The 24,440-nt window shown below is 42.0% G+C and overlaps 1 protein-coding gene across 2 annotated transcripts in view; it reads right to left on the bottom strand.

The window, feature by feature from the left end:
- Window positions 1-10,749: 10,749 nt before the first annotated feature.
- The window catches only part of LYPD6 (LY6/PLAUR domain containing 6), a 57,627-nt gene continuing 43,936 nt past the window's right edge, over window positions 10,750-24,440 (bottom strand). For both annotated transcript variants that reach the window (XM_081009545.1, XM_081009546.1), the window contains exons 3-5: window positions 20,600-20,698; window positions 17,116-17,246; window positions 10,750-15,381 (exon numbers count right to left, since the gene is read on the bottom strand). In XM_081009545.1, the coding sequence (XP_080865671.1) occupies window positions 15,220-15,381; window positions 17,116-17,246; window positions 20,600-20,698 (392 nt within the window). In that variant the 3' untranslated portion in view covers window positions 10,750-15,219. The remainder of the gene's footprint in view (window positions 15,382-17,115; window positions 17,247-20,599; window positions 20,699-24,440) is intronic.

Genomic DNA, 24,440 nt, shown 5'->3' with positions numbered 1-24,440 from the left:
CCAGAAATAAGCATACAATTTCCCTAACTTCCTTCCTGTTTTATGGATTGAGTTAGATAACAGAGAGAGAGAAGTTTATAACAAGTTTTACAATATATCTAAACTATGCTTGGAAACTAGTGAATCAGAAGGGAGTTGGCCTGGAGAGATCATTCCTCACATATTCACAAAACTATGACTGACCAAAAAACTCTTTAATGTCACCACAAAAAACCTTCTTTTTGGAGTATTTCTGTCATTTAAAAAAGGGGCTGCTGTGTTGCATGTGTCCTATGTAGTCCTGGTTGTTCTTAGTTTTCTATGGAATACCCCAGGATTTTTAATGTTTTCTAGCCTTTATTTCAAATCATGTCTCCTATGTTAACTTAAATAATGTGATTGCTTTCTGTGCAAACATTTCTCTCTCTCTCTCAGAGATTACCCTTTTTTAAAAATAGTTTGAGAATGATTTAAAATTCTACCATCTAGTTTCATGCACGTAAGGCTTTAATCACTGTGAATGCTTAGGGAGAGCGGCTAACAGGATTAACAGAATGAAATTTCCTCAGTGTTATGTGACTCATGAAGGCAGTAACTCCAAACCATAGAGCTCAACTGTAACAGAGGGGCTGGGGATTGCTGAGGTCTACTTCACAGTGCATTTTTTGGCTGACTGTTTAAATACTATTTCACGTCACAATGAGAAAATCTGCTGAAAGCTGGAATGTAAGGGCAACATCCAGTGATTTCTGTCTGCTTCTGCAGAGGAAACTCACTTGTGTAATGGGATTTCTGCTTTCTCTTTTCCCACCCCAGATTCTGGTCCCTCAATGTAGAGTAGGGGCCTCATGTGAGGTAAGGATGTGAGGGGCTTCATGAAGGAGGTAAGGAGGGAGACATTCCATTGTTATGTCTTGTTTTAAAATTAAATTTGTCATTTGCTTTATCTTGCCCAGATAAACCCAACCCAAAGTGGCTTAAAAGAAAAAAAGGGGGGAGGGGAAAAGAAAAGACAATAAACCGCATGTGGATACGTCAAAGCCAAGAGGAAAGAGAAATACATTCAAAACACCCCACTTCTAAAAGCCCACAGATACTTAAAAACCAAAGGCTGTGTTATAGTCGAAAGTTTTGCCTGGTGCCTAAAGATATCTAATGATGACACCAGGCAAGCCTTCCTGAGGAGAGCATTCCACAAATGGAAATTGTGAAACGGCCTGTTCTCATGTTGCCACCCTCCAGACTTCTCATGGAGGAAGCACACGAGGAAAAGCCACAGGTGATGAGCACAGGTTCATATGGGTAAAGGCGGTCCTTCAGATAATGCAGTCCTGAACCATTTAAGGATTTATAAGTCAAAACCAGCACTAACATCAGCTGGGCATATTCATTATGCAGCTGGTGCATTCATGTAGTTTGGTGGAACAGCATCTGTTCTGTGTGCAGATGGTCCCAATTCTGGGCACCTCCAGGTACAACTGAGACCCTGGAAAACCAGTGCCAGTCAGTGTAGACAATACTGTGGAAGATGGGACTGGTGGTTTGACTCAATGCAAGGCAGATGCTTATGTTCCTATGCTTTTTAAATGTTACAGAGTGTGTGATTCCCGTCCCCTCCCCCCGTGCAAAGTGATTGCAATCTATGAAGGGCGGTATTAGCATAATTAAAATTTATCTTGGCATCTCAAAAACATGGGTGCGTGTTTCGCTTTTTTTAGTTGCTGATTTACATATCACACATTAGAGCTTTCTTTCTTTTTCTTTTCTTTTTCACCCAAATCCAGTAATCACAATAGAACTGAAAAGTTTAACACAGGGGTCAGCAACCTAAGGCCCATGGGCCGGAAGCGGCTCGCAGAGGTCGTGCGGACTCGCTTCCGCGGCGCTGGAAATTGCATCTGCGCAGACGCGGATGCCAAAAATCATGTCTGTGCACGCACAATGCCGAAAATCCCTCATGCGCGATCCGGCCCACAGAGGGATCTCCATGGGCCCAGGCAAGATAAACCTTGCTGACCCCTGGGTTCACTCCTTCGATGTCAAAGAGGAAAGAATAAAGTCCATTGCTACTGAAATCAGCAATCTCTACTCCCAAATGCCTTCCATACCTTTCAACCAAGTTGCATCAATTGTACTTTTGGCATTTGTGAAAACTGGAAATAATGTCTCTGACCAGCCTGATAGGTTAAGCCAGAGTATTAGCCATAAGAGCCACACAGAGAGCAAGCTTGTCCTTGGAGAGTTTAGAGATTCTCATTAGTTAGAAGCTAAAAAGAATTGAGTAGTGTTGGGGCAGTTGACTCTAAATAATATACTTGAATGTGTGTGTAGATTACATGAGAGAGGAGCTCTATCTTAGGCCACACTTAAAACCAATCTAAAAAAAATACAACAGTTATGACTACCTTGTTCCATTCATCCCAATAACATTCAAGTATGACTAACCTGGGAAACAAATTGACTTGCCAAGTTTGAGAGGATAAGCATGACTCATCCCTCACAGGTTTGGCTTACTTTCATTGTACATATAGAAAGTCCAGAAGAGAGAAAAACTCTGGAGAAATTTAAGCATAACGATGGCTGAGAAAACTCCAGAATTAAAAGAAACATCATAGAATACAAAGTCACAACAAGAAAAATATTGCAGCAGAAGAAGAACAGATCAAATTCCAAACTAAAACTTATTGTTGTTGTTGTTCTTTGAAAGCCTAGGGCAATGAAGAAATCTTTGCATGGCAGTTTCAAAGTGAGCCTACTACATGACAACGATCTACGGTACTTTTGGGTAGGGCATCCATAGAAGAGCCTTCATTTTTTAACTTTAATGTAGGCTTTCTTAACCTGGGATCCTCCAGATGTACCGGACTACAACTCCATTTCTGATCATTGACCATGTTGGCAGGGGTTGATGGGAGTTGTAGTCCAACACACCTAGAGGGCACCAGGTTAGGGAAGGCTGCTTTAATATATAGGCTGATATGGAGGTAGGTGATCCTTCACTGCCATGCATCTGGGGAATTTGTGACCCTCCAGATGTTTCTAGACACTGACTCCTATTAACCCCAGCTAGCGTGGTCCAATGACCAGGGCCACAGTTTTCGCACCCCTCCTATCCCTATATAGTGGTACCTCGGGTTAAGTACTTAATTCTTTCCGGAGGTCTGTTCTTAACCTGAAACTGTTCTTAACCTGAAGCACCACTTTAGCTAACGTGGCCTCCTGCTGCTGCCACGCCACCGGAGCACGATTTCTGCTCTTATCCTGAAGCAAAGTTCTTAACCCGAGGTACTATTTCTGGGTTAGCGGAGTCTGTAACCTGAAGCGTATGTAACCTGAGGTACCACTGTATCTGCTGCTATTTTGTAATCTTGAAACTCTGAGCAAACGTGTTGGGTGGATATGCCTTTTAAAACATGGCTATTTTCAACCGAATTGACTCGTAGGGTTGCCATATGTCCTCTTTTTCAGGGGTAGAGTTGTCATAACAATCCATAGTTAAAAGTAGAAATTGACTCATGTGTTCTCTGCTCTTCCAAATATGGCAACCCTAAACTGAGACTCAAATTATGGAATTTAAAGGGAGACCTGATAAATTCATGAAGGTTTGATCCAGGCACCCAATCGTTTTTTTCTGTTGTTCACCCATAAACGTGGGGCCACAGAGATTCACATATTTTCCTCCCCACAGTAACTAATGCTAGTTTAACATCCTGTTTTTCAAGGGTGGTGGTGATTGGTTTTGGTTTATTTTTTACTAGTGTTGCTGCTTACAGTCAAATCCCAAGTCATATTTTATCAGTAATATTCAATTAACTGCTAACGTATGTTAAATTCTTCTGTGGTGGGCACTGAGTCTCCTTTGTCTCCGAGCAAATGTATTTTGCAGAAGCTACTCATACAAAATGCCTTTCATTTAACTCCCCCCACCCACCCAAAAAAAACTCCCAGAGAATTTTAAACCACCCAGTCCATTACCGAAGAGATTCTTCCTCCCTCCCACAGAAGAATGCCCAGGGCAGTAATGGGACATGCTGGGGCAAAGTCTTTCAGCTGCCTTGTGCTTCTTATCTTTTTCAGATATTTATGGAACTTGAAGACTTCAATCTTTGCCCTGTTTGGGGCCAAGTACAGTGGTGCCCCGCAAGACGAATGCCTCGCAAGACGGAAAACCCGCTAGACGAAAGGGTTTTCCGTTTTTGAGTTGCTTCGCAGGACGAATTTCCCTATGGGCTTGCTTCGCAAGACGAAAATGTCTTGCAAGTCTAGAGATTTTTTTTTCGCTTTCCCCCCCCTTTATCTAATCTGCTAAGCCTTTAATAGCCTTTAATAGCCTTTTAGCAGCTAATCCCCTAAGCCTTTAAGCCTTTAATAGCCGCTAAACCGCTAATAGCGCTAATCCGTTAAGCCGCTAATAGGGTTGCTTCGCAAGACGAAAAAACCGCTAGACGAAGACTCTCGCGGAACGGATTAATTTTGTCTTGCGAGGCACCACTGTATAGTTCTGAGACATTACCATTGCCTATGGGCTCAATTTATATTAAAAATTGCTAGGTACTCTTAAAGGTCTTTGCAATTAATATGATTTAACTACTGGACTGCATATTCAAATCCCACTGAATTCAATGAGACTAAGAACCATTGTACACACAAAACAACAACAAACTCAGGTTTGGCACAGGGTTGTACATCCGAAAAAGCAGCTGAAAGCAGTTCTTATTCTCATGGCTGCAGCTGCATGACCTATGTTACGAAACACCTGTTTGTTGCCGTCATGCTGCACATTAAGTGTTCACTTTAAAAAGCGAACGAGTGGAAGTGTGTGCATGTATACAGAGACATTCATAAGTACACATAGAGTGGTTCCTGGTCACAAAGCACAACTTCACAAATCTGGAGTTCCTGTGTCCTAGACCTAGAGCACCAATGGGCAGAAGATAGATCTGGATTGCTGACTCATGATAGATCAGCAAGGATTTCTGACTTGCATTGGTTTAGCAGCAGCTGAAGCAAAATGACCTCTTGCCCTAAGCTTAAATAAAGAAAGCCTGAGGTATTTAGGAGTGTATTTTTGTGTGTGGAAGGACAGTGTGCTCCATTCAGTTCTGGCACTCAGAACAAGTCCCTGAACTCGGCATCCTTTAATTCTAAGCATCTTTCCCTTGCATCAGGCTCAGGTTGGTGGGTCTCAGAGTTCTAGTAAAAAAATCAAAGTAGATCCCACAAGCCTGACCTCTGCAGGTGGCAATCCTGTAGAAGGGCCTTTTGTGTGGTGGCTCCCTGTTTGTAAAACACTCTCCCCAGAGAGCCCCCCTACCCCGCTGCTTGATGAGTGTTAGGCACCAGGCTGACTTAATTTCCCAGCCTTCCAGTGTACAATCTGCAGGCACTATAGGTTTATTTTACCGGCAAGCTTTGTTGTAGTCCTCCCTGTTTCCTGGCTGTTTGCAGGGGTTTTTTTTACAGGCTAATTCTTCGTAATTTTAAAGGTTAATTTAAATGTGTTTTGTATTATTTGCTTTTGCGTCACCATTAAAATGCTTGGCATTATAAAGGGGAGGTCTGTGTCCATTTCTGTGTCTAAGCAAGCACACTTCTGCTAGTGCAATAGAATCTCACCTTCCTCTCCTCTCCCTGCTTACCCCCACAAAAGCAGACTTTTCTTTTTTTAATTAAAGATTTTCTGGGTTTACAAAAGTATGAGCGATGTGTCTCTCTTTTTTTCCAAGTTATATTTTCTACAGATCCGTTTTATTTGTTGAGACATTAGTGTTACATTAGGAAGAAAAGGGGGGAAAGAGGTGGAGGGGGGGAAAGGTGAGTGGGGTGGGGGCAGGTGGTGATGTTTCTATTTTACTTAATATATGTGTGGGGTTTGGTGTCAGCGTCGCTTGTGCAGGTTCTCTGCTATTTGCTTGTGTCCCTTTGGTGGTGACAGAGGTTGGAGTTGGCCTAGGGTGTGGTTGTTCATTTGTGATTGGCTGTGGTGAGCTTTGTTTTCATGTGTGAGTGGGGTGGGCGGGTGCTTGGATCAAGTTAGCCATATTAATTTATATGCTGTTGGTGGATTTTTGTCATTGTCTTGTTGGGCTACGTGTGGTACCAGGGTGAAGACATCTTCTTCTATTTGTCCCTGTGTCAGTTTCAGTTTATTGGTTAGTTTTTCTAATAGGGCTGTTTCCCATACTATTTGGTACCATTGGTCCATGCTTACTCCTGACAGGTCTCTCCAGTGTCTGGTTATGACGTTTCTGGCTGCTGAAAGTAAGCAAGTACTGGAAATCACCCCAGAATTGGCCCTACTAAACATCTTCCAAGACAATAACGCCCATTTATATCACAAAGAACTCATAACCCACCTAGTTATTTTACATATTTTTTGTATGGCTGTTGTGCAGAATAGTTGGATTTTGGGGCATTCCCACCACATGCAGAGATATGTGCCTGTGGAGGTGCACCTTCTCCAGCATTTAGGTGAGGTTCCTGGGTGTATTGGCGCTAATTTTCTTGGTGTTAGGTACCACCTGTACGTGAGTTCTTTCCTTTTTGTTTATATGGATATAAAGTGGGGTTTAGACCATATTCTGGTCCACTGGGTGGGGTTAATCTCATAGCCTATGTCTCCTCCCATTGTTTTTTGATTGCATCTAGGGGGTTCGTGGGATTTTGGAGTAGTATTTTGTATATTGTGGATATCATCCCTTTGCCGTGTCCATTTGTTGTCAGGAGGAGGTTTTCGAAAGCTGTCAGGGGCCTAGTTGCTGCTGATTTTACTGCTGGATTGTTTAAGAGGGCATGTAGTTGGTGGTGTGTTAACCAGGGCATTTGGGTGTCTACTAGTTTGTCCTGTATTTCTTGCGTTGACAAGGGTTTGTTATTTTTATAGATGCCTATTAGGCAATATAAGCCTTTGGTTTGCCAGGTTTTTATCTAGAGGTTGTGTGCTGTGTGGTGGAATAATGGGTGGTGCGCCAGCGGAATTAGTGGGGATGGGGTTGGGGACAATTTGTCTATTTCTGCTTTTCATGCTTTGAGCATGGTCTGTGTGTACCTGTTAAGTGTTGTGGGTATTTTCCTTTGTTTGGGAGGAGTGGGTATGCTGTGGTGCAGGTATTTTCAATTGTGTCCCTCTCTAGGTGTCTCCATTGTTTTGCCTCATCTTATAGTATGTATGGGATTGTATGACGTACTTGATTGGCAATGTAATATGCTTCTATGTTGGGGATTCCCCATCCTCCTTCTGAGGAGGGGAGGTGTAAGTATTTGAGGTTTATTCTTGGTTTTTTATGTGAGAAGATAAAAGAGTGTAGTTTTCTCTGCCAACTGCGGAGTTGGGTTGGGGGAATTCAGATTGGGAGGGTTTGGAATAGGTAGGTTAGTTTTGGGAGGGTGATCATTTTGATCATGGGTATTTTGTCTGAGAGAGTGAAGTTTATGTTGTTCCATCTCTTTAGGTTAGTTAGTACTGCTAATAGGTACTTCCATTCTAAGCAATCAAAAGCTTTGAGGATGTCTAGGGACATAATTGTCAGTGGGAGTTTAGTTGCCTTACTGTGTTCGATCAGGTTCAGTAATTTCCTGATGGGGTCTGTTATATTGCGACCAGGGACAAAGCCAGTCTGGTCTGGGGCTATTAACTTGTGTAAGAAGATTTTTAGGTGGTTGGCCAAGATTGATGTGAATATCTTGTAGTCTTGGTTTATTAATGAGATTGGGCAGTATGATTCTATTTTGAGGCTGTATTTCAGTGGTTTTGGGATGGAGAGTGTTTTGGAGTAGGTCCAGATTTTGGGGATGGGTCCCCCTTTTATGATATCATTAAATAAGCGCGTCATGTAGGGCATCAGTGCTTCTTTGAATTTCTTATAGAGTTCTGCTGTAAAGCCATCTGGGCCTAGGGCTTTGTTTGGTTTCAGGTTTTTGAGGACCGCATCTATTTCCTCTGGGGTGATAGGACTGTCCATGAATTCCTGTTCCTCATCAGTTAAGGTAGGCATAGTCAGTCCTGCTAGGAATTTTCTGATTTCCTCCTCAGGTGGGTTATGGGAGGTATATAGGTTGGAGAAGAATTCTGCAAATTCTGAGGTTATTTCTTTGGGGGAGAAATTTATGCTGCCATCTTTTTTGGTGACGCAGTGTATTCTTGTTTTGAGTGCTCTTTTCCTACATCTATTTGTAGTAGTCTGGAGTTTTTCCCTCTATATTCATAGAAGCGTTCTTTAGAGTATAGAATGCTGGTCATTGTTTTGTTGATTTATAGAGAGTCTAGTCTCTTCTTTTTTGTTCTATAAGTTGAAGGAGTTTTTTGGAACCTGTTTGTAGCGTAATGAGAGGGCTGTGATGTCTTGTTCTATTTTGCTAATTTTTGAGGAGGTTTGTTTTTTAAGGAATGCTTTCTCTTTTATGCAAGCTCCTCTGGTGACCGCTTTCATTGCGTCCCATAGGAGGGGGATTGTTATATTGTCTACATCGTTTTCCTTGAAGTAGTTTTGGTGAGACTCTCTCTAATTTGTTTGTTTGTAGTTAGAATGGGACTGAAGGACCATGCTGGGGTGGTTTGTGTCTCCTCTCCTATTTTAACGGTGACTTCTACTGGGGCGTGATCTGTGATCGGAATGTTGACTCCGCTGAAGGGATCAGACCCTGTGTGAGCAGAATGCTGTCCAGTCTGGACACTGTACCATGGTGTCCGGATTGGAATGTGTGGCTGGTGTCTCCCAGGTTTTGCTCACCCCAAATGTTGTAGAGACCCCTGTTTTTTAACATTTTTAGTAACTTGTAAGAGTCCCTAGTTGTTGGGGATTTCCTTCGGAGGAAGGTTGCCCATGGGGTTGTAGGGTGCATGTCTTTCAGGGGTATGCCTTTCATATTTAGGTTGAGGTCACCTCCTAGGATTGCTTCCCCTTCGGAGAAGGAAAGGAACTTGTTTAGTGTTTCCTACAAAAGCAGGCTTTTAAGGGCTGTCTATTCCGAGTGTGCATATATGCAATGGGCAAACTGCTTTCATTAACTACATAGTATATTTAATCATCTGCCCATTTTATCCATGTTGCACAATTTATTAACAATTCTTCTAGAATAGTTATGGGGGACCTCCCTCCCTTTTGCGGCTCTGAGTTGAAATGCCAAATTAAGACCGACAGGCAAGCAGGCAAGAATGGGCACTGATCAATTCCACATGTTTTTTGGCATCTTAAGTATCCCCAATGTTATGCATTAACTCTACAATGCAGGGAGAGCAGAATATTTTAAGCTGGTTGAGCTGCTTTGTGATCTATCTGTGGACAGTTTTTGGATGCCAACCAGAATCTATTAGCATTTTCCTGCAGAATGTTCTGGTTTGCTTCCAAAAATCATTTCCAAAGAATTCTCTCTCTGTGGAGGCCACACTCTTTTGCAGCATTTTCCAACCAGCGTTCTTTTTATTCTGGTGTTAATGGTAATATTTGGGCTAGGTTGAAATCACTCTCCTCAGGTTGTAGCCACTAATATAAATTGTAGGAGCACAATATTTACAAAAAAGAAAGCAAGAGTCAATCTTTTCCATTGGCTGTGGACCAGTTCCAGGCATTCTTGGATGAGATTTATTTTCTAGATCCATTTCAATTAGAGTTAAAGCCCAATTTTGGCACAGAAACTGCATTGATCACCTTGCATGATGACCCTTGCTGGGACAGAGACAAGGGGAGTGGGTGCCTGTTTATTCTCAATGTTGTCTGTAGTTTTTGACTCCATCAGCCATGGTACCTTCAGGAGCAGCTGAGCTGGGGTAGAGGGCACTGCTTTGAGTTGCTCCTAATCCTTCTTGGATGGCCATTTTCAGATAGTGGTGCTTGCAGGTGTTGCTCTGCCCTTGGAGCTTTCTGTAGGATTCAGTACTATCCCCCGTGCTGTTTAACATCTACATGGTGTGTACCGTCACTTACAAATATTAGTAATTTTTACTGAAGATTTTCTTGGGTTACAATAGTATGTGCATTGTCTCTTTCCCCCCCCTTTTTTTCTTTTTTGAGGCCATAGAACCATTTCTATTGATGTTAATCCACAGAGCCTAGGGCTTGCCGATCAGAAGGTCGGCGGTTCGAATCCCCACGACAGGGTGAGCTTCCATTGCTCGGCCCCTGCTCCTGCCAACCTAGCAGTTCGAAAGCACATTAAAGTGCAAGTAGATAAATAGGTACCTCTCTGGCGGGAAGGTAAACGGTGTTTTTGTGTGCTGCTCTGGTTCGCCAGAAGCGGCTGAGTCATGCTGGCCACATGACCCGGAAGCTGTATGCCGGCTCCCTCGGCCAATAAAACGAGATGAGCGCTGGAACCCCAGAGTCGGCCACGACTGGACCTAATGGTCAGGCGTCCCTTTACCTTTTACAGGCCGTGTATATAATAAAGGGGGGGGTAAGGTGTCCTCTTTTATTTGTCCCCATGTCAGTCTGTAGGTTAACTTTTGTAGTAAGGCTGTTTCCCCATACGATTTGATACCAGTGGTCCATGTTCACTCCTGACAAGTCTCTTCAGTGTCTAGCTATGGTGCTTCTGGCTGCTGTGGTTAGGTGGGTTATGAGCTCTTTATAGTGTGAGTGTGCATTATTGTCTTGGAAAATATTCAATAGGGATGGTCCTGGGGTGGGTTCCAATATCTGTTTGGATATTTTGCCTATTTCTTGTAAGATTGCTGTCCAGAAAGATTGGATTTGGGGGCATTCCCACCATATGTGGAGGGTATGTGCCTGTAGAGGTATAAATGATTTTGAATAAATAAGCAAACACCAGGTCTTAGTTGCTACTCTGTATATTTGTACAATAAAGAGAAAGCTTGGCACACAACTTTGCTCCTTAGAGCTAAGTAGTACAAAGACCGTCAAAGAGTGTGAGGATTATAGAAAGAAAAATCATTCAAACATGCCATGTTTAAAACATTATTTATTTATAGAATGTACAAAATTTACAACATTAACAAGTCTGAGCACTATTTACACAGGAATACATCCACAGAAGGTTACAAAAACAGTAGAAAGGATAATAACCAGGAGATTTTGCACAAATATGGCTTCAGATGATCATGCTTTTACTTAGACACATTTCAATATTTTTTTTCACAGCGTAAAAATCTAAAATTCAGAATGAAATACAAATGCAGAGATACAAATTTAGTAACACCATCATGCTTAGACTGAAAAATTTTCAAATTAAGATTTCAAAGTGTGGTCCAATTCAATGGTTACAGAGCAGTATAATAAGTTTCCTGAGTGATGTATCACATTATAATAACCACAGCTTTCACAGACAGGACAATTCAGTCATTCTTGCTTGTGAAGAAGTGCTTAACCACATGGTTCAATCGTGCAACAACGAACAACTGACTACCTTTTCAGAGATCACAATGTATGCAACACATCTCTTTGTAAGACACAATGCGAACAATTCTCTTAGTGATTAACATGTAGACCAGCTCTATCACATAGAGACTGTTTAAAATAGCATCCCCATGAGGTGCTCGCTACACTCTTAATGTGTAGGATGGCACTCACCTGTTTCATGCTAGCCATTGCCATGAATGGTGCCGTATTGGTGCAGAAACTCTCCATATGACCTAGTCACATTACTTCATAGCAGTGGTGTGGAGAGGGCACATAGGGATGCCATTGCTATCTGCCTCCATATGGTGAGTGCACAAGTGTGGTATGTAGATAACTTCTAAGTGCCTTGCAATCCTTTCACATTTCACATGTGGAAAGTGCTTTCCAAATTACTGATGCAACATGACAAAGAGCATATAAATTGAACATATACGGTATTTTGGCACACAGTTTCAGCCCCAGTCATGACTTTGGTGAGTTGAGGGGTACTCTATGAAACAAACTCAGTAGTACAGAAGATTAAAAGTTGGCTGAAGTGACGCCTTCCTGTCCAATCCCAACCGTTTTAGTGGTATGCCACAACATTGGATGAGCAGTCCCAATTGTCAGTCTTGCATCCCTCTGAATTGCAATTATATTTGAACTAGATTTTACACAGGGCCTCAGGAAAAGGGTATGTCAGATCTGGTGTATGAAATTAGAGGTTACGGATTAAAATGTATATGATGTAAGAAACGAACAAACAAAAAACAAGCCATTGCTGGCAGAGGGACATGGCTGGGTTGGATCCCAGGAAGAAGAAAATGGAGGCGAGTTTTACTGCCCCCCCCACCTCCAAAAAAAGCCACTCCTGAGGGTCAAGGTGACTTCTAAAATGGAGTAAGTTAGAATTGACCAAAATTGGATGGAGACACCTTGTTTTCAAATAGATTCCTTGAAATTTCAATAACCCCTATTTATCCCTGCAGGCCGTTAGCAGAATAACGTAAGTTAGTCACACAACTAAATGCATCTCATTGCTTTCAATGGGACTTCATGACTGATTTTATCAACATCATGATGTCTCACATTGCCAATGGATCTGACTCCCAACTGATCCCCCTAGCCATGAAATGCAGTGTACATGGGACTTTGAACCAGGACTGCTGAAAAAAACAGTGAAAATTACTTCCAGGTAGTTGCCTCCAGTTCAGACTCCTGTGTACGCCTTGATGTATAAATGGATAGTATGGCCTGTTCTTATAAGCAGCAGGTTTACATTTATTTATACACATACATCCAACACACAAAGTCCTGCAACGAATACGAGAGTTCATGTTTTCATAAAGTAGCTGAATTACAAATATTTTAGGATTTGGGTGTGTGTCTACAAACACAGCACAGAATATGAGGCTGGTAGATGCTGGTTTGTTTGCTTTGGACAGAAGTTTTTATGAAGCACTTAGGATTTAGAAAAGGTTTCTTATTGGAATACATTTGATCACAGTTCCCTATTCCCATTTTCCCCTCCCCGCTCCCCTTGGTTTACAGCAAGAATATGCGTTGTAACTTGGAAAAGTGCCAGGTCCCCGTGGATCAGCATTAGCCAAACATAATAAAAAGCCAAAGACAACTCATAAAAATCACTATAACTCATGATTACACGGCTGTTCATTGTATATAAAATCCCACTGATCCTTTATACTGTCATAAGGCAGTGACACGTATTTGAATTAGCTTCAGCTTTACTTCCCCACCCCCCACAGCACTAGTCTAAAAAAATTGTCATTGTCACATATAGGCTGAAAACACATATCATAGCAAGTCATGGTTGTTTTGTGGAAACACACCATGATAGCCACATCTCAAGTGGGAGCAACAAACCGTGATGATCCCCAACATACGAACCAAGGTTAGCTGGTGTTTTGCTCCAGTTAGGATTTGATGTTACACCAGAGGACCGCATCTCATTGCCTCCACTCACTAGTGAACAAGAAAGAAGTGGGAGCTACACATTCTGCACATTCACAGTAAGTAATCAACCATGGTTTGCCATGACATACTAACAGCCCATGCACTGCCCATAGCTGCTTAACAACAGGACACTGTATAACGTGTCACCAATCCTGATCATGTCATAAAAAAATAAATACTGTGATCTAGTATGTAAAATAAACCCTCTCATGTGCCAAAAGTATTGTCTGGATTAGTAAAACGCATTTCAGTGGAAGCATTTCCTTAGTGAAAAGAAATTTGTCCACAACGTTCCTCTGTCAAGAAGTTCCGATCCAAACTCGGATTCTCATTAGACATTTTGTAGGTGAATCCTACTGACCCATGACAGCAGCCTAACAATGCCCAATGTGCAGCTTTTAAGGGGCTCCAATGCACAGGAAATGGGGATGTATCTGTAAAGCACATCAAAACTGGGTTTGCAACATGTGCAGTGCGCTCCTGGAAAAGTTTACCCAGAGGAATGTTCCACTGGATCAGAGAGGTGTGCACAGAGTGTGCAGGACTCTGGACTCAATGAGGCTTTCTGAGTAACGGTCTTCACCCTTGGGGAAGTGTATACAGGACAGAAAGTCTTACTCTATGAACTGGTTAAATTAAAAGCCTTTTGAAATACAGGCAGTTCCCCATTTGACCAGGGGTGGCAGTCCAGGTCATTGCGTGAATTCACGTGAAATTGGAAACCCATTGAAAAAGCCTGCAAACACACTGTTCTGCCCTTTTAGTGATGTCTTTCTGACGTTTCCAGGTTTGGAGCTGTGCATGTGTGTGCTGCCCTAAATGGCCTCAGCCCAGTATACCTGAAGGAGCGTCTCTACCCCCCATTGTTCCGCCTGGACACTGAGGTCCAGCGCCAAAGGCCTTCTGGCGGTTCCTTTACTGCGAGAAGCAAAGTTACAGGGAACCAGGCAGAGGGCCTTCTCGGTAGTGGCACCCGCCCTGTGGAACGCCCTCCCATCAGATGTCAAGGAAATGAACAACTATCTGACTTTTTAGAAGACATCTGAAGGCAGCCCTGTTTAGGGAAGTTTTTAATGTTTGATGTTTTATTGTGGTTTTAATATTCTGTTAGGATTCGCCATAGTGGCTGGGGAAACCCAGCCAGATAGACGGGGTATTAATAAATTATTATTATCGGACATGCCTAAAAACAGGGCCTGTATTAAAACAATGACCCAAATTAACTGGGTAACAGATGTGTGAAAGAAAATGCTACTTATTTTGTAAAAAAGAAAATACTGACCCTTCAAAAAGCAGAAGGTGCAGGAACCATCTTGGAAGAGCCATGGACTTCCTTCATCACACATAAGGAAATGCCTCTAAGCTGGTACCTGTTTTCCATAAATGCGTGAATCAAGAATACTTTTCCTTCAAGAGGATCTTTTCATTCATATGCAATAACGTATGCAGTTTATTAAAACTAGAATGATCAATCAACTAATATTTCTTTAGTGCTGTCAGCTGATTAATCAAAAGCCTTTTTTTGCATAGTGGAGTGGCTTCACTGGGGAGCCCTGGTTTTAATTTCTTTACTGTTATGTACAAAACTCTAGATATATTCCCTTCAGAAGTTGAAAGCTACTACTTAGGAAGAAATATACCTTTTCGATCAAGTATTTGCAGTGACCAAAATCTTCTGATTACAAAAGGTTTCCTTCAAATTATTAGAGTTACAACAAAATTCTGTCTTCTTTTTTAAACCAAAGACACAGATTAAAACAAAGGCTTTTTAATCAGCCAAGGCTAAAGGGAATTCAAGACAGCTGACTTTAGAAATGTCACTAAGAAAGAAGGGTTTAAAAACATATATTAAATTAAAGTCATATGTATTCATAAATACTTTCATCCTTGAATGCTTTTCTCAATATGTAAGTGGCACTTTATCCTGGGATGTCTACGTAGCAAAAACTAGCAGGAGACATGCCATTATGACTGGTACACTTTGCAAATGTCTCTGTGTGTGATTTATGGGAGTTGTTGTTGCAAATATGGCATCGCTTGAATTTCTGGGTAACGGCAAGTTACAGATGTTTCCCTCACAACACGAAGTGCAGACCTAGAAAAAGGAAAAAAAGTATTGGTCAAGAGAACTGTTCCATATGTGAAAAGACCTTCATCAGATTGAGATAACTACATGTTACACTCCAAGTTCCAGGTTTTGGGTTGGTTGGTTGGTTGGTTTTTAAATGATAATGGAAATATAAAATAAAATGGAAATTTAGATTACAGAAGTTGCAGGAAAGGGCTAATTTATTTGCCTGTTTCCAGAGTCAGGTAGGTAGCCGTGTTGGTCTGACGCAGTCAAAATAGATTAAAAAAATAAACAATTGTCCAGTAGCACCTTAGAGCACCTTAGAGACCAGCTAAGTTTGTTCTTGGTATGCACACAAAAACTTATACCAAGAACAAACTTAGTTGGTTTCTAAGGTGCTACTGGACAATTTTTTTATATTTTATCTGCCTGTTGTTCCATTTTTATCCATCCACAGCAAAGGGCCTCTTTGTCTCATGGCAAACCACTTTTGGAACTAGGAAGGACTTTAGTATGCCATTTGGATTTATGGCTTGAAGTTTTGTTTTTAAAGAAAAAACAGCCAAGTTTTTAAAAATCCCACTGTATGTACCCAAGCCCTTTCAGGGTGGGAGAAAATTCAGCTGAATGCAATCCCCACTTGCGACCTGAAGTGGAAAGTGCTACCCCTCTAGAAGCTGCTACCATGCCTAAAATAGTTTTTTTGGAGCTGAGTTGTATTGTGGTGTGAAAAGTAAGGCTAACCAAAACTCACATAATACAAAATTTCTGTATACAGTGGTACCTCTGGTTATGAACGGAATCTGTTCCAGAGGTCCATTCGTAACCAGAAACCGCTCATAACCTGAGGTGCCATTAGCAAAAGCATGCCTCCCGTTGCGTGTGCCTCTCTGGCACGCAATTTCCGCTTGCATCCCAGGGCAAAGTTCGCAACTGGGAGCGACTTCTTCCAGGTTACCGGAGCTCGTAACCCACAGTATGTGCAACCAGAGGCGTTTGCAACCAGAGGTACCACTGCAGTCTCAAGAAATTAATAACGAAAACAACCTCATCTGTTTCCAGATCATTTCAAAAGAAAAAAAAGGCCAGCTGTTGTGAACTTTGGAGAAATCACCCAAGAACCCCATGGAAGATATGATTGGTATGTACAATATTTGTGTTTTAAAAATGAAACAGTTTTATTCACATGATTGCAGGTAACCACTTCCAAAACTTAACTTACCATCACATGCATAAAACCATCTTGGTAGCATCCATACCATAGTTGAGAAACCTATGTAGGCAGTGCTTTTGGGGGGTGGGATGCAGGCGTATGCATACCCCTAAACATTTTGTGAATCTAAGTTTGGCCTCATTGAGAGGCAGTATTTCAATATAAGTAGGAAAATGAGAGTACCCCTAAACATATATTTGTTTTTAGAAAAAAAGCACTGTATGTAGGATTAGCCTATGGGTCAAGGGGTTTCTATTTCCCCAAACTTCCACTTGATAAATGCTTACTTACAACCATCCAGTTTTAATAGCAAATATGCTTACTTAATTTTGGGGTGCCAACAATCCTCACCTCAGTTCCTCCTTTTATGCAATGCTTAATAATTGGTGCCTATCTGAATACAAAACAAAGCCACAAAAATAAATCATCCTAACTAAAATGGCCATGTCCCCATTTTGTTGGGTAGATACACACACGTGGTGTGAAAAAGATCTGCTCTGTGTTGGAGTGAGCGTGGACCAAGGATTGTCCATTTCACTTCTTACCTTCAAACCCTTATGCTGGAGATCTATGCATCCTGTAGACAGGCAATCCTCCAGAGGAACACAGCGCTTGGTAACAGATACACTCTTTCCATTGGCTTCCAGCGTGTGTTGAGTATAGCAATATCGTGTAGCTGCCAGGACAGGGGGGAAAAATGTTTCTGTATTTTTCCTGTTTGTAAGAGGTTTCATGGGGCTTTTTTGTTTGGAGAAAAGGCAAGCAAGAGGTTACATGGTAGAAGTTTATAAAATTATACGTGGCATGGAGAAAGTGGAAATAAAAAGGTTTTCCCCCCTCTTTCATAACACTAGAAATGGAGTGCAAAATGTAAATCTTGGGAAGCTTCCAAGAGAACTTCTGCCTTCATCTATTTTGCACATCTCCTTTACACATTTTCATAAACCGAACCTTTCTTTTAAAAACAAAAGCCCCTAGACTGTGCAGTCCAATGCCTCAAAGCTTGCTATCCTGAAGCCATTTACTCATTAACAGCATCCCATTATTCTGTAATCTCTCTCAATGTCTTTGGGGATTTCACATTCTCTAAGAAGTAAGTGAACCTGATTCTGGCTAGGACTAATATCTAGCTAGCGTGTACATCATTTGCCGTGTATTTTGATAGTTCAGCTAATGTAGTCATAAGACTATGAGAATAAAAAGGTTATCCAAAAGCTGTGAGTCTAAGCAGCTTGTGGAGCCTTTGCGGCAAAGTTAAAAGATGGATTAGATTTTCCACCCAGTCGATTCCAGCCTCCAAATCCCATATTTTGCAGATGTACAGCAATCCCACTGAGAGGAGATGTAAAAGGCTCCTGCTATCTTTCAAAGTAGATAACACAAAAGAGCTTTAATAGAAGCCTAACTATGGCAAGTGCATCTCAGCTAAATCATCAAAAGCAGGTAGCTTATGAGCTACACTAATGAATTCATGGGAGTAATGGAAACATGAGTCCAAAAATGTAAGCTGTTGTGCAGCCTAATTAGCCACTCTCCTTTAATACCCCAAATCATGTCTCTTTGAAGTTGGGAAATATGCTGCTGCTCACTTTGTTATGTTTTATTGAGCAGCTCCTTGTAATACAGCTTTTGGCAGTGTGGCTGCTCCCACAAATTGTTATTCTGCCCCCAAATAGAAAGTTCATGTAAATTGGCTGGAATCTAAGGTATTAATAATAATAGTAATAGTAATAAATTAAATTTCTATACCACCCTTCATCTGAGGATCACAGGGCAGTTTACGATATAAAAACACAAAAATATATAACATACAACACGTCCCCCCAAATAATCCCCCACCCGCCAGTTTAAATGGCCATAGATTGTTTAATAAGCCAAATTCCTGGGGAAAAAGGAATGCTTTTGAACGGCACCTAGATACCAGGCAAGCCTCCCTGGTGAGAACATTCCACAAATGGAGAGCCACCACAGAAAAGGCCTGCTCTTGTGTATCCCGCAGGGTATTCATTTTAGAAGAGCTTGAGAAAGAGGACACCAGTCCTTCAACTCCCTATAAACTACATTTACCCACTTCAACCCGCTTTGCCATCTTGCTCTGCTCAGAAAAGTGTGCTGGGTGCTTGGAAAATCCAGTTTCATTCCTCATGGGCAGCATCATTTTCAAGCAACCTGAGCATAGTATTCCCCCAGCAGTCTTCTCCCATAGCGGGAGCAAAACATGGTGTCTGCCTTCCCTTCCTCCCTTCAAACTAGATTTCCACCACATTGGCTTCCTTCCAACTAGTTGCCACACTCTGAGCAGGACTAGAATAAAATATCGGAACAGGCATATCTTTGGGCTGTTTTAATTGTTCTGTGTCTACCAGCTTCGTATTTGATGAGGTAACCCTAGCGTCTATATTCACTTGAATTAAAATGCTTCCACAAATTTGCTTCTTCCCTATAGTCTCGTCATTGGGAGCAGAATGACAACACCGTGTGTGGTCATCAAATCTATCCCAGCAGATTAAATGGTAAGGCCAGACCATGTGGAAGTTCTACACTGACCTAGAAGGGACTGCAGATGTTGCTGGCCAGCTTCCAAAGCACTGAAGTCTGAAATAAGACTGAGGAGAAAGCTTGCCTCATATTTGTTTATAAAAGATAGGCTGGTGGATGTGAATGTGGGAGGGAGTTGCTTGAAAGTGAAGAAAGGTTTTGGGGTGAAGGGTCTGAATGGATGAGAGGGAAGGCAGAGGAACAGTGGATGCACAGGGTGTTTGAGAGTGGACTCAAGTTGAAAGAGATGGGGGTAAGAATACACAGGGGATGATGAGAGGAATCCTACAGGAAGCAGTGAAAGGGACTTCTAGAATGGCTATTTGCAAATTGTTTGTAATGTGTAATCAGTGAGATTATTTTGCTTTCTTGTTTGCTGGTATTTGGGTAATATTGTCTTGGAGTACTGTATGTGAAATGTATTCCTGAATTGTTATAGACTGGAACCTCTGTTTTCGAACACAATCTGTTCCAGAAGATGGCTCGACTTCTGAAACATTCGAAAACCGAGGATCAATGGGCAGTCTGCAAAATCCATTGGAAAAATGTAAAAAAACGCAGCGGAAGCCGTTCGACTTCTGAGGTGTGTTCGAAAATGGAATCAATTACTTCCAGGTTTTTGGTGTTCTGGTTCCAAATCATTTGGCTTCTGAGACGCTCGAAAACTGAGGTTCCACTGTACTTTGAAATGATATAGGATATTGCAATGTGACATTTGTTGTACATTTCAGCTGTAAACCATCTAGGGTACAGTATACAAATTAAATATGAAATTGGGTTTGTTTGTTTATGTACGTCATAACAGGAGTTCTTTGGACAGCTCTCAAAGCAAAAGCAAGCCAACATAGCATGCAATATAACATAATAAAAACTATTGGAAATTAAAGTAAAACTGAGACACAAGAGGCCCAGATTATAAAAACAGGAGTTATTTAAAAGGCCTCGAAGCTGCTTCCTTCTCCATAGTGCAGGGGTCAGGTAGTCTGTGGTAGTACGGCACCTTGAGCAAGCCCAAAATTGGGTGCCCCCAAATGAACCTTCTCAATGATAGGTCTTCCCTACTTTGCACCCCCTCAGCTAAATCTAGCACTGCAGGGGTAGGAACCTTTGGACTGTGGGCCTAATCAGGCCATGCCTGCTGCCCCACACCTCATTTCATAAAGAATGTCAGGCATGGGACAGGTAAGGACGTGGCTGAGCCAAGTGGGAACTGTTGATTGGCTGTGTCTGACAATCAGCTGATCTGTGAAGCCTTGCATAGTGTTCTCAAAGACACAACAATGAACTGATGGTCAGGCTTGTGCGCGATGCCTATGCCTGCTGCAGGCAAAACCAGCTCACCTGAAATCATGATGCAGAGTGATTCACAGGAGGGCAATAATCTGTCCTCAGTACAATTCCTTAGAGGTGGCAGGAAGCCAAGTTTCAACCACATCTAAGATGGACGCACATTTTGAAAACACCTTCACTGCAAATACACAGCTCATTTACCTCTTGGGCAATAGATATCTGGAGCCCACTGGTTGCAGTCATAGTTGTCGACTGCTTCTTCACAGGTGAAACACTTGAATCCCCCAGGATACGGAGTAGCTGAGAAACAAAAACAAAAAAAGCCACAGCTACATTAACATCATCAATCCATTTGGAACATTGTTTAAGGGGTGGGTGAGAATAGAAACAAACGGTGCTAAATGTTTGTACAAGATTTACACAAAAGTTGAACATTATCGGTGATGTGATCCGGAGTTCCATGTTTCTTCCTTGCCGTTTAACTTTAGAAAAACCTTCAGATGAAAAAGAATGTCAAGCCAAAACAAGAACAGTATTTTCTTGGCTGAAGAAAAATAATACACAGCGGGGGTAGCCAGGGCTTATTTTCAGCTGGAACTCAGTTCTGGCACCTCTCAGGTGGGCACCATTGCCATCAGAAGAGACCGAGGAAGGTGTTCATGGTGAGTTTTGGCACCTCTTTTTCTAGAAAAATAACATGGTGCCTTCTTGTCTGCCCCAGACAGCAAGGGCCATGGGCATGATGGAAGCTGCAGATCAACACATAGAAGCTGCACTGTGCTGCTATTCCTGCTCTGGGGATTGTGCCTCCGAGAACCAGTTTGTATAGTAACTGAAAGGGCTGATCTTTCAGGGTATGGAGCCAGATCTGCCATTTCAAGCACTATCCAAATCAAGGTAGAATTTGTATTGAACAGAACCACAGCAACAGCAACTGTTCGAAAAGTGCCCAACAAGAAGAGGGGAAAGAGAGAAACTGAACAGGAGAAAAACAATTGTGTGTACCCCAAAATGCTTCACCACTCATTTGTGGTATTTTATAGCAATCTTCAAAATCTTCAAACCAGAACCTCCTACTGCAAAGCGAGAGAAAAGCAGCTTGGCTATACAACTACATGAGCAACTCCAGGAGAAACATTAAATAGATCCCCAGCTGTGTGCCTGATTTTCCTGCAGACCTTCCTTGCCCCAAATAAGCTATATTAAGTGGAACAGCTGATTGAAGGCTGGTTAGATGTCATTCTGCGAGAGGCAATTGCCCTGCTTCTTTCTCCAGCAAGGCAGTTCCATGGGTGGAATTCCACTCAAGGCATGAGTCAATCTAACCTTTTGGATTCAGAAGCCTTTCAAGTAGCCACCGACATGATGGGCATAATGTTAAGAAAGGTCTACTGAAAGGGAGGGGGAAGCAGCAATCCAAATACCCCTCCTCAATGCAGCAAACTTGAAGAGCCACCGGATTAGGCAACAGAGCAGGGGGGCAGCTGAAAAGTGAGAAATGAACCAACAGCAAGTGCCTACCTGCAGGATCAGTAGATATTGTTCCTGACTCTAATCAGCCCCTGTATTCAGAAAGTGACATTTTATTCTCTCTGCATATCTGCACTACAAACCTGCAGCACAAGCCTAGACATGTCTACCGTGAAGTGCCACTGAATTCAAGGAGGCTGACTTCCCAAGTAAATGTATACAGAACTGTAGCCTTAAACTGGTTCAATAGTAATTTCCTGACTCTGGGAATTGCGGAACCTGCAGCTCAGGTGGGGTTGGGGGAGAGTGTGCGCTACGGAGCTCTAGCAGAAAACTATCAACACCTTCACCATCTCCCGTTAAGAAGCACCCTGATGGATCAGTCAACAACTAATCTAGTCCGGCATTCAGTTCTCTGAGTGCCAGAATTCTTTGAGGAAAATCAATAGACAACTTAAAACAGATATAAAAGATAATGTACATTTGCAACTAAACCCTAATGATGCATCTACAGTGACCCCTCTACATTAATTTAGCCAGTTAATTGAGAGAAATAAATAGCATTCAAAAGGGATGGGGGAGATAAATGTCATAGTCTCACATGTGTCACAGCCAACAGAGATTTGGGGAATAGGCTACAGGGACGAAATTGCCGTGCAGATGTGGGAGCTAGGTTTGCTTTCAAGAAAGAGGTAGAAAAATGCAAAATTTGCTTCTCAAACAATTTGAGCAACATAAAGCATCACAGTTAATCTCTGCTTTTCAGGAACACTGTTCACTACGCAGCCACTGGAAGATTATGTCTCCCCAAATCCAAACCTCAGAAAAGCCTAAATGAAAACATATAGACTTTTGCTACTGTGTTCTCTAGAAGCCATCACAAAAGTGATTGCTTTCTTCCTCCTGGGAAAAATGAAAACCTGTTACAGTGATTGTAACATTGGCAAGCAGCCTATATCAACTCCATACATCATACTACCATTGCTGGCTTACAAAATGTGCCTTGGGCCTTGGAACGCAAACACTCCTACAGTTCCGTTCTGTGTTCTGAGAATGAACCAGTATCTTACGAAAGAAAGGAACGAAGTCTTTCTATGTTACACAAAGCCTAGAAAAAATTCCTTGACGCCTACATTCTCCAGCACCCATAAATCTGGTGCTAAGGCTCAGAATTTTAGTGCCAGCATAGTAAAAACAAACACCCTTTTTAAAAACTGGCTTTGCATAATGTGATGTGCATGCAGGCACAGATAATCTATTGTGACCGAACTTTCACAATATGGGGAAAATACCGCCACACTTTGCAAGGTTGTTGTAAGTATTTTACAAGCAGTATACTATTCATGTAATGGGAGCTCATTCAGATCTGGATTTCTCAAGTGCCCATGAAGGCCAAACAAGCTCCTGTCCAAGATGTCACAAGTTAATTGTAGGATGTACATGCTAGCCAGGCCTTGGTCACAGGGATTGCAACAAAGCTAGCTGCTTTGGGCTATAGCAAGGATAACCAGAGAGGACCGTGCATTCTTCGTGGATACATAGGGGGACAATGTTATGGGGCAGTCCAAAGGGACCCAAGGTCCAGGTTTTGTGCATCGGCCTCTGAATCTCCTGCCCTTATCATCTTAAAAACACACACAGAGACAGAATTTTTATGAAAACTTTGCTTAAACAGGGTGGCTTTCCTTCTAAACATCAGACTCCTTTTGCATCTATATAACAAATGAGTGCATGCAGTTTTTATGTATATTTGTGCCATGGGCCTGGGTCTTTTAAAGCACCTACCAACCCCTGGAATGCAGAAACCCTGTTCATGGGACCTGGACCAATATCACAGATTCCAGTCTTCAACTCTTCCTATAATACTTGAATTAAGTATGTTAAGAGATCAGGGCTCAAGCAGAAGGGCAGCATTGCTCCTCTCCTGTGTTCAGAGGGAAGATATTGCTCAGCATTGTGACTCCTTGATGTTATACCTCCAGTCTGTAGGCAAGAGACACATACATGCAAAGCTAAGAAGGGCTGCAAGAAAAAACCTCCAGGAGGTGCCTGGTAATTTCTTTGCTTCTGCTTTCCCCCCTCCTTGTACTGAAAGGAAGCTTCAAAAAGCAGTAGCCACAGCTGTGAGCGAGATTTGTTTGGCTCAGGATCTAAGAAGTTAATAAGCCTGATAGACTGTGGTTCAGAGCAAAAGGCCCCAGTGCCCTAAGAGGACTATTCTAAAGGAAATCAAAAGCAACTGCCCAGTGCCCAGAATTTGCCTGTAACTATATCTTGCAATTCACTCTCTTGGTCAACAGGAAAGCACCTAGCGATGCCAAGCTGAAAGAAAATAGCAGAAATCAACTCCCCATCCCACCTTTGTGCCTTTGTTTAAAAACAAAATTGAAGCTGCAAGTAAAAAAAGGGGTGGAAAGACACGAGAAAGGTTGCTTATAGTTGTGCAAGCATCATTTTTAAAACCACCTGTGAAAATGTAAGCCAGCCTTAAAATGTGTGTGCTTGTTGGCTTTGTGATACTTACAGACCACCTACCTGCAAAAAAAAAAAAAAAAGTGGCATACAACAGAAT

Source organism: Podarcis pityusensis (assembly GCF_964106645.2).
Source record: "Podarcis pityusensis genome assembly, chromosome: 1".
Classification (NCBI taxonomy): domain Eukaryota; kingdom Metazoa; phylum Chordata; class Lepidosauria; order Squamata; family Lacertidae; genus Podarcis; species Podarcis pityusensis.
This window is presented reverse-complemented; position numbering and strand designations above follow the sequence as displayed.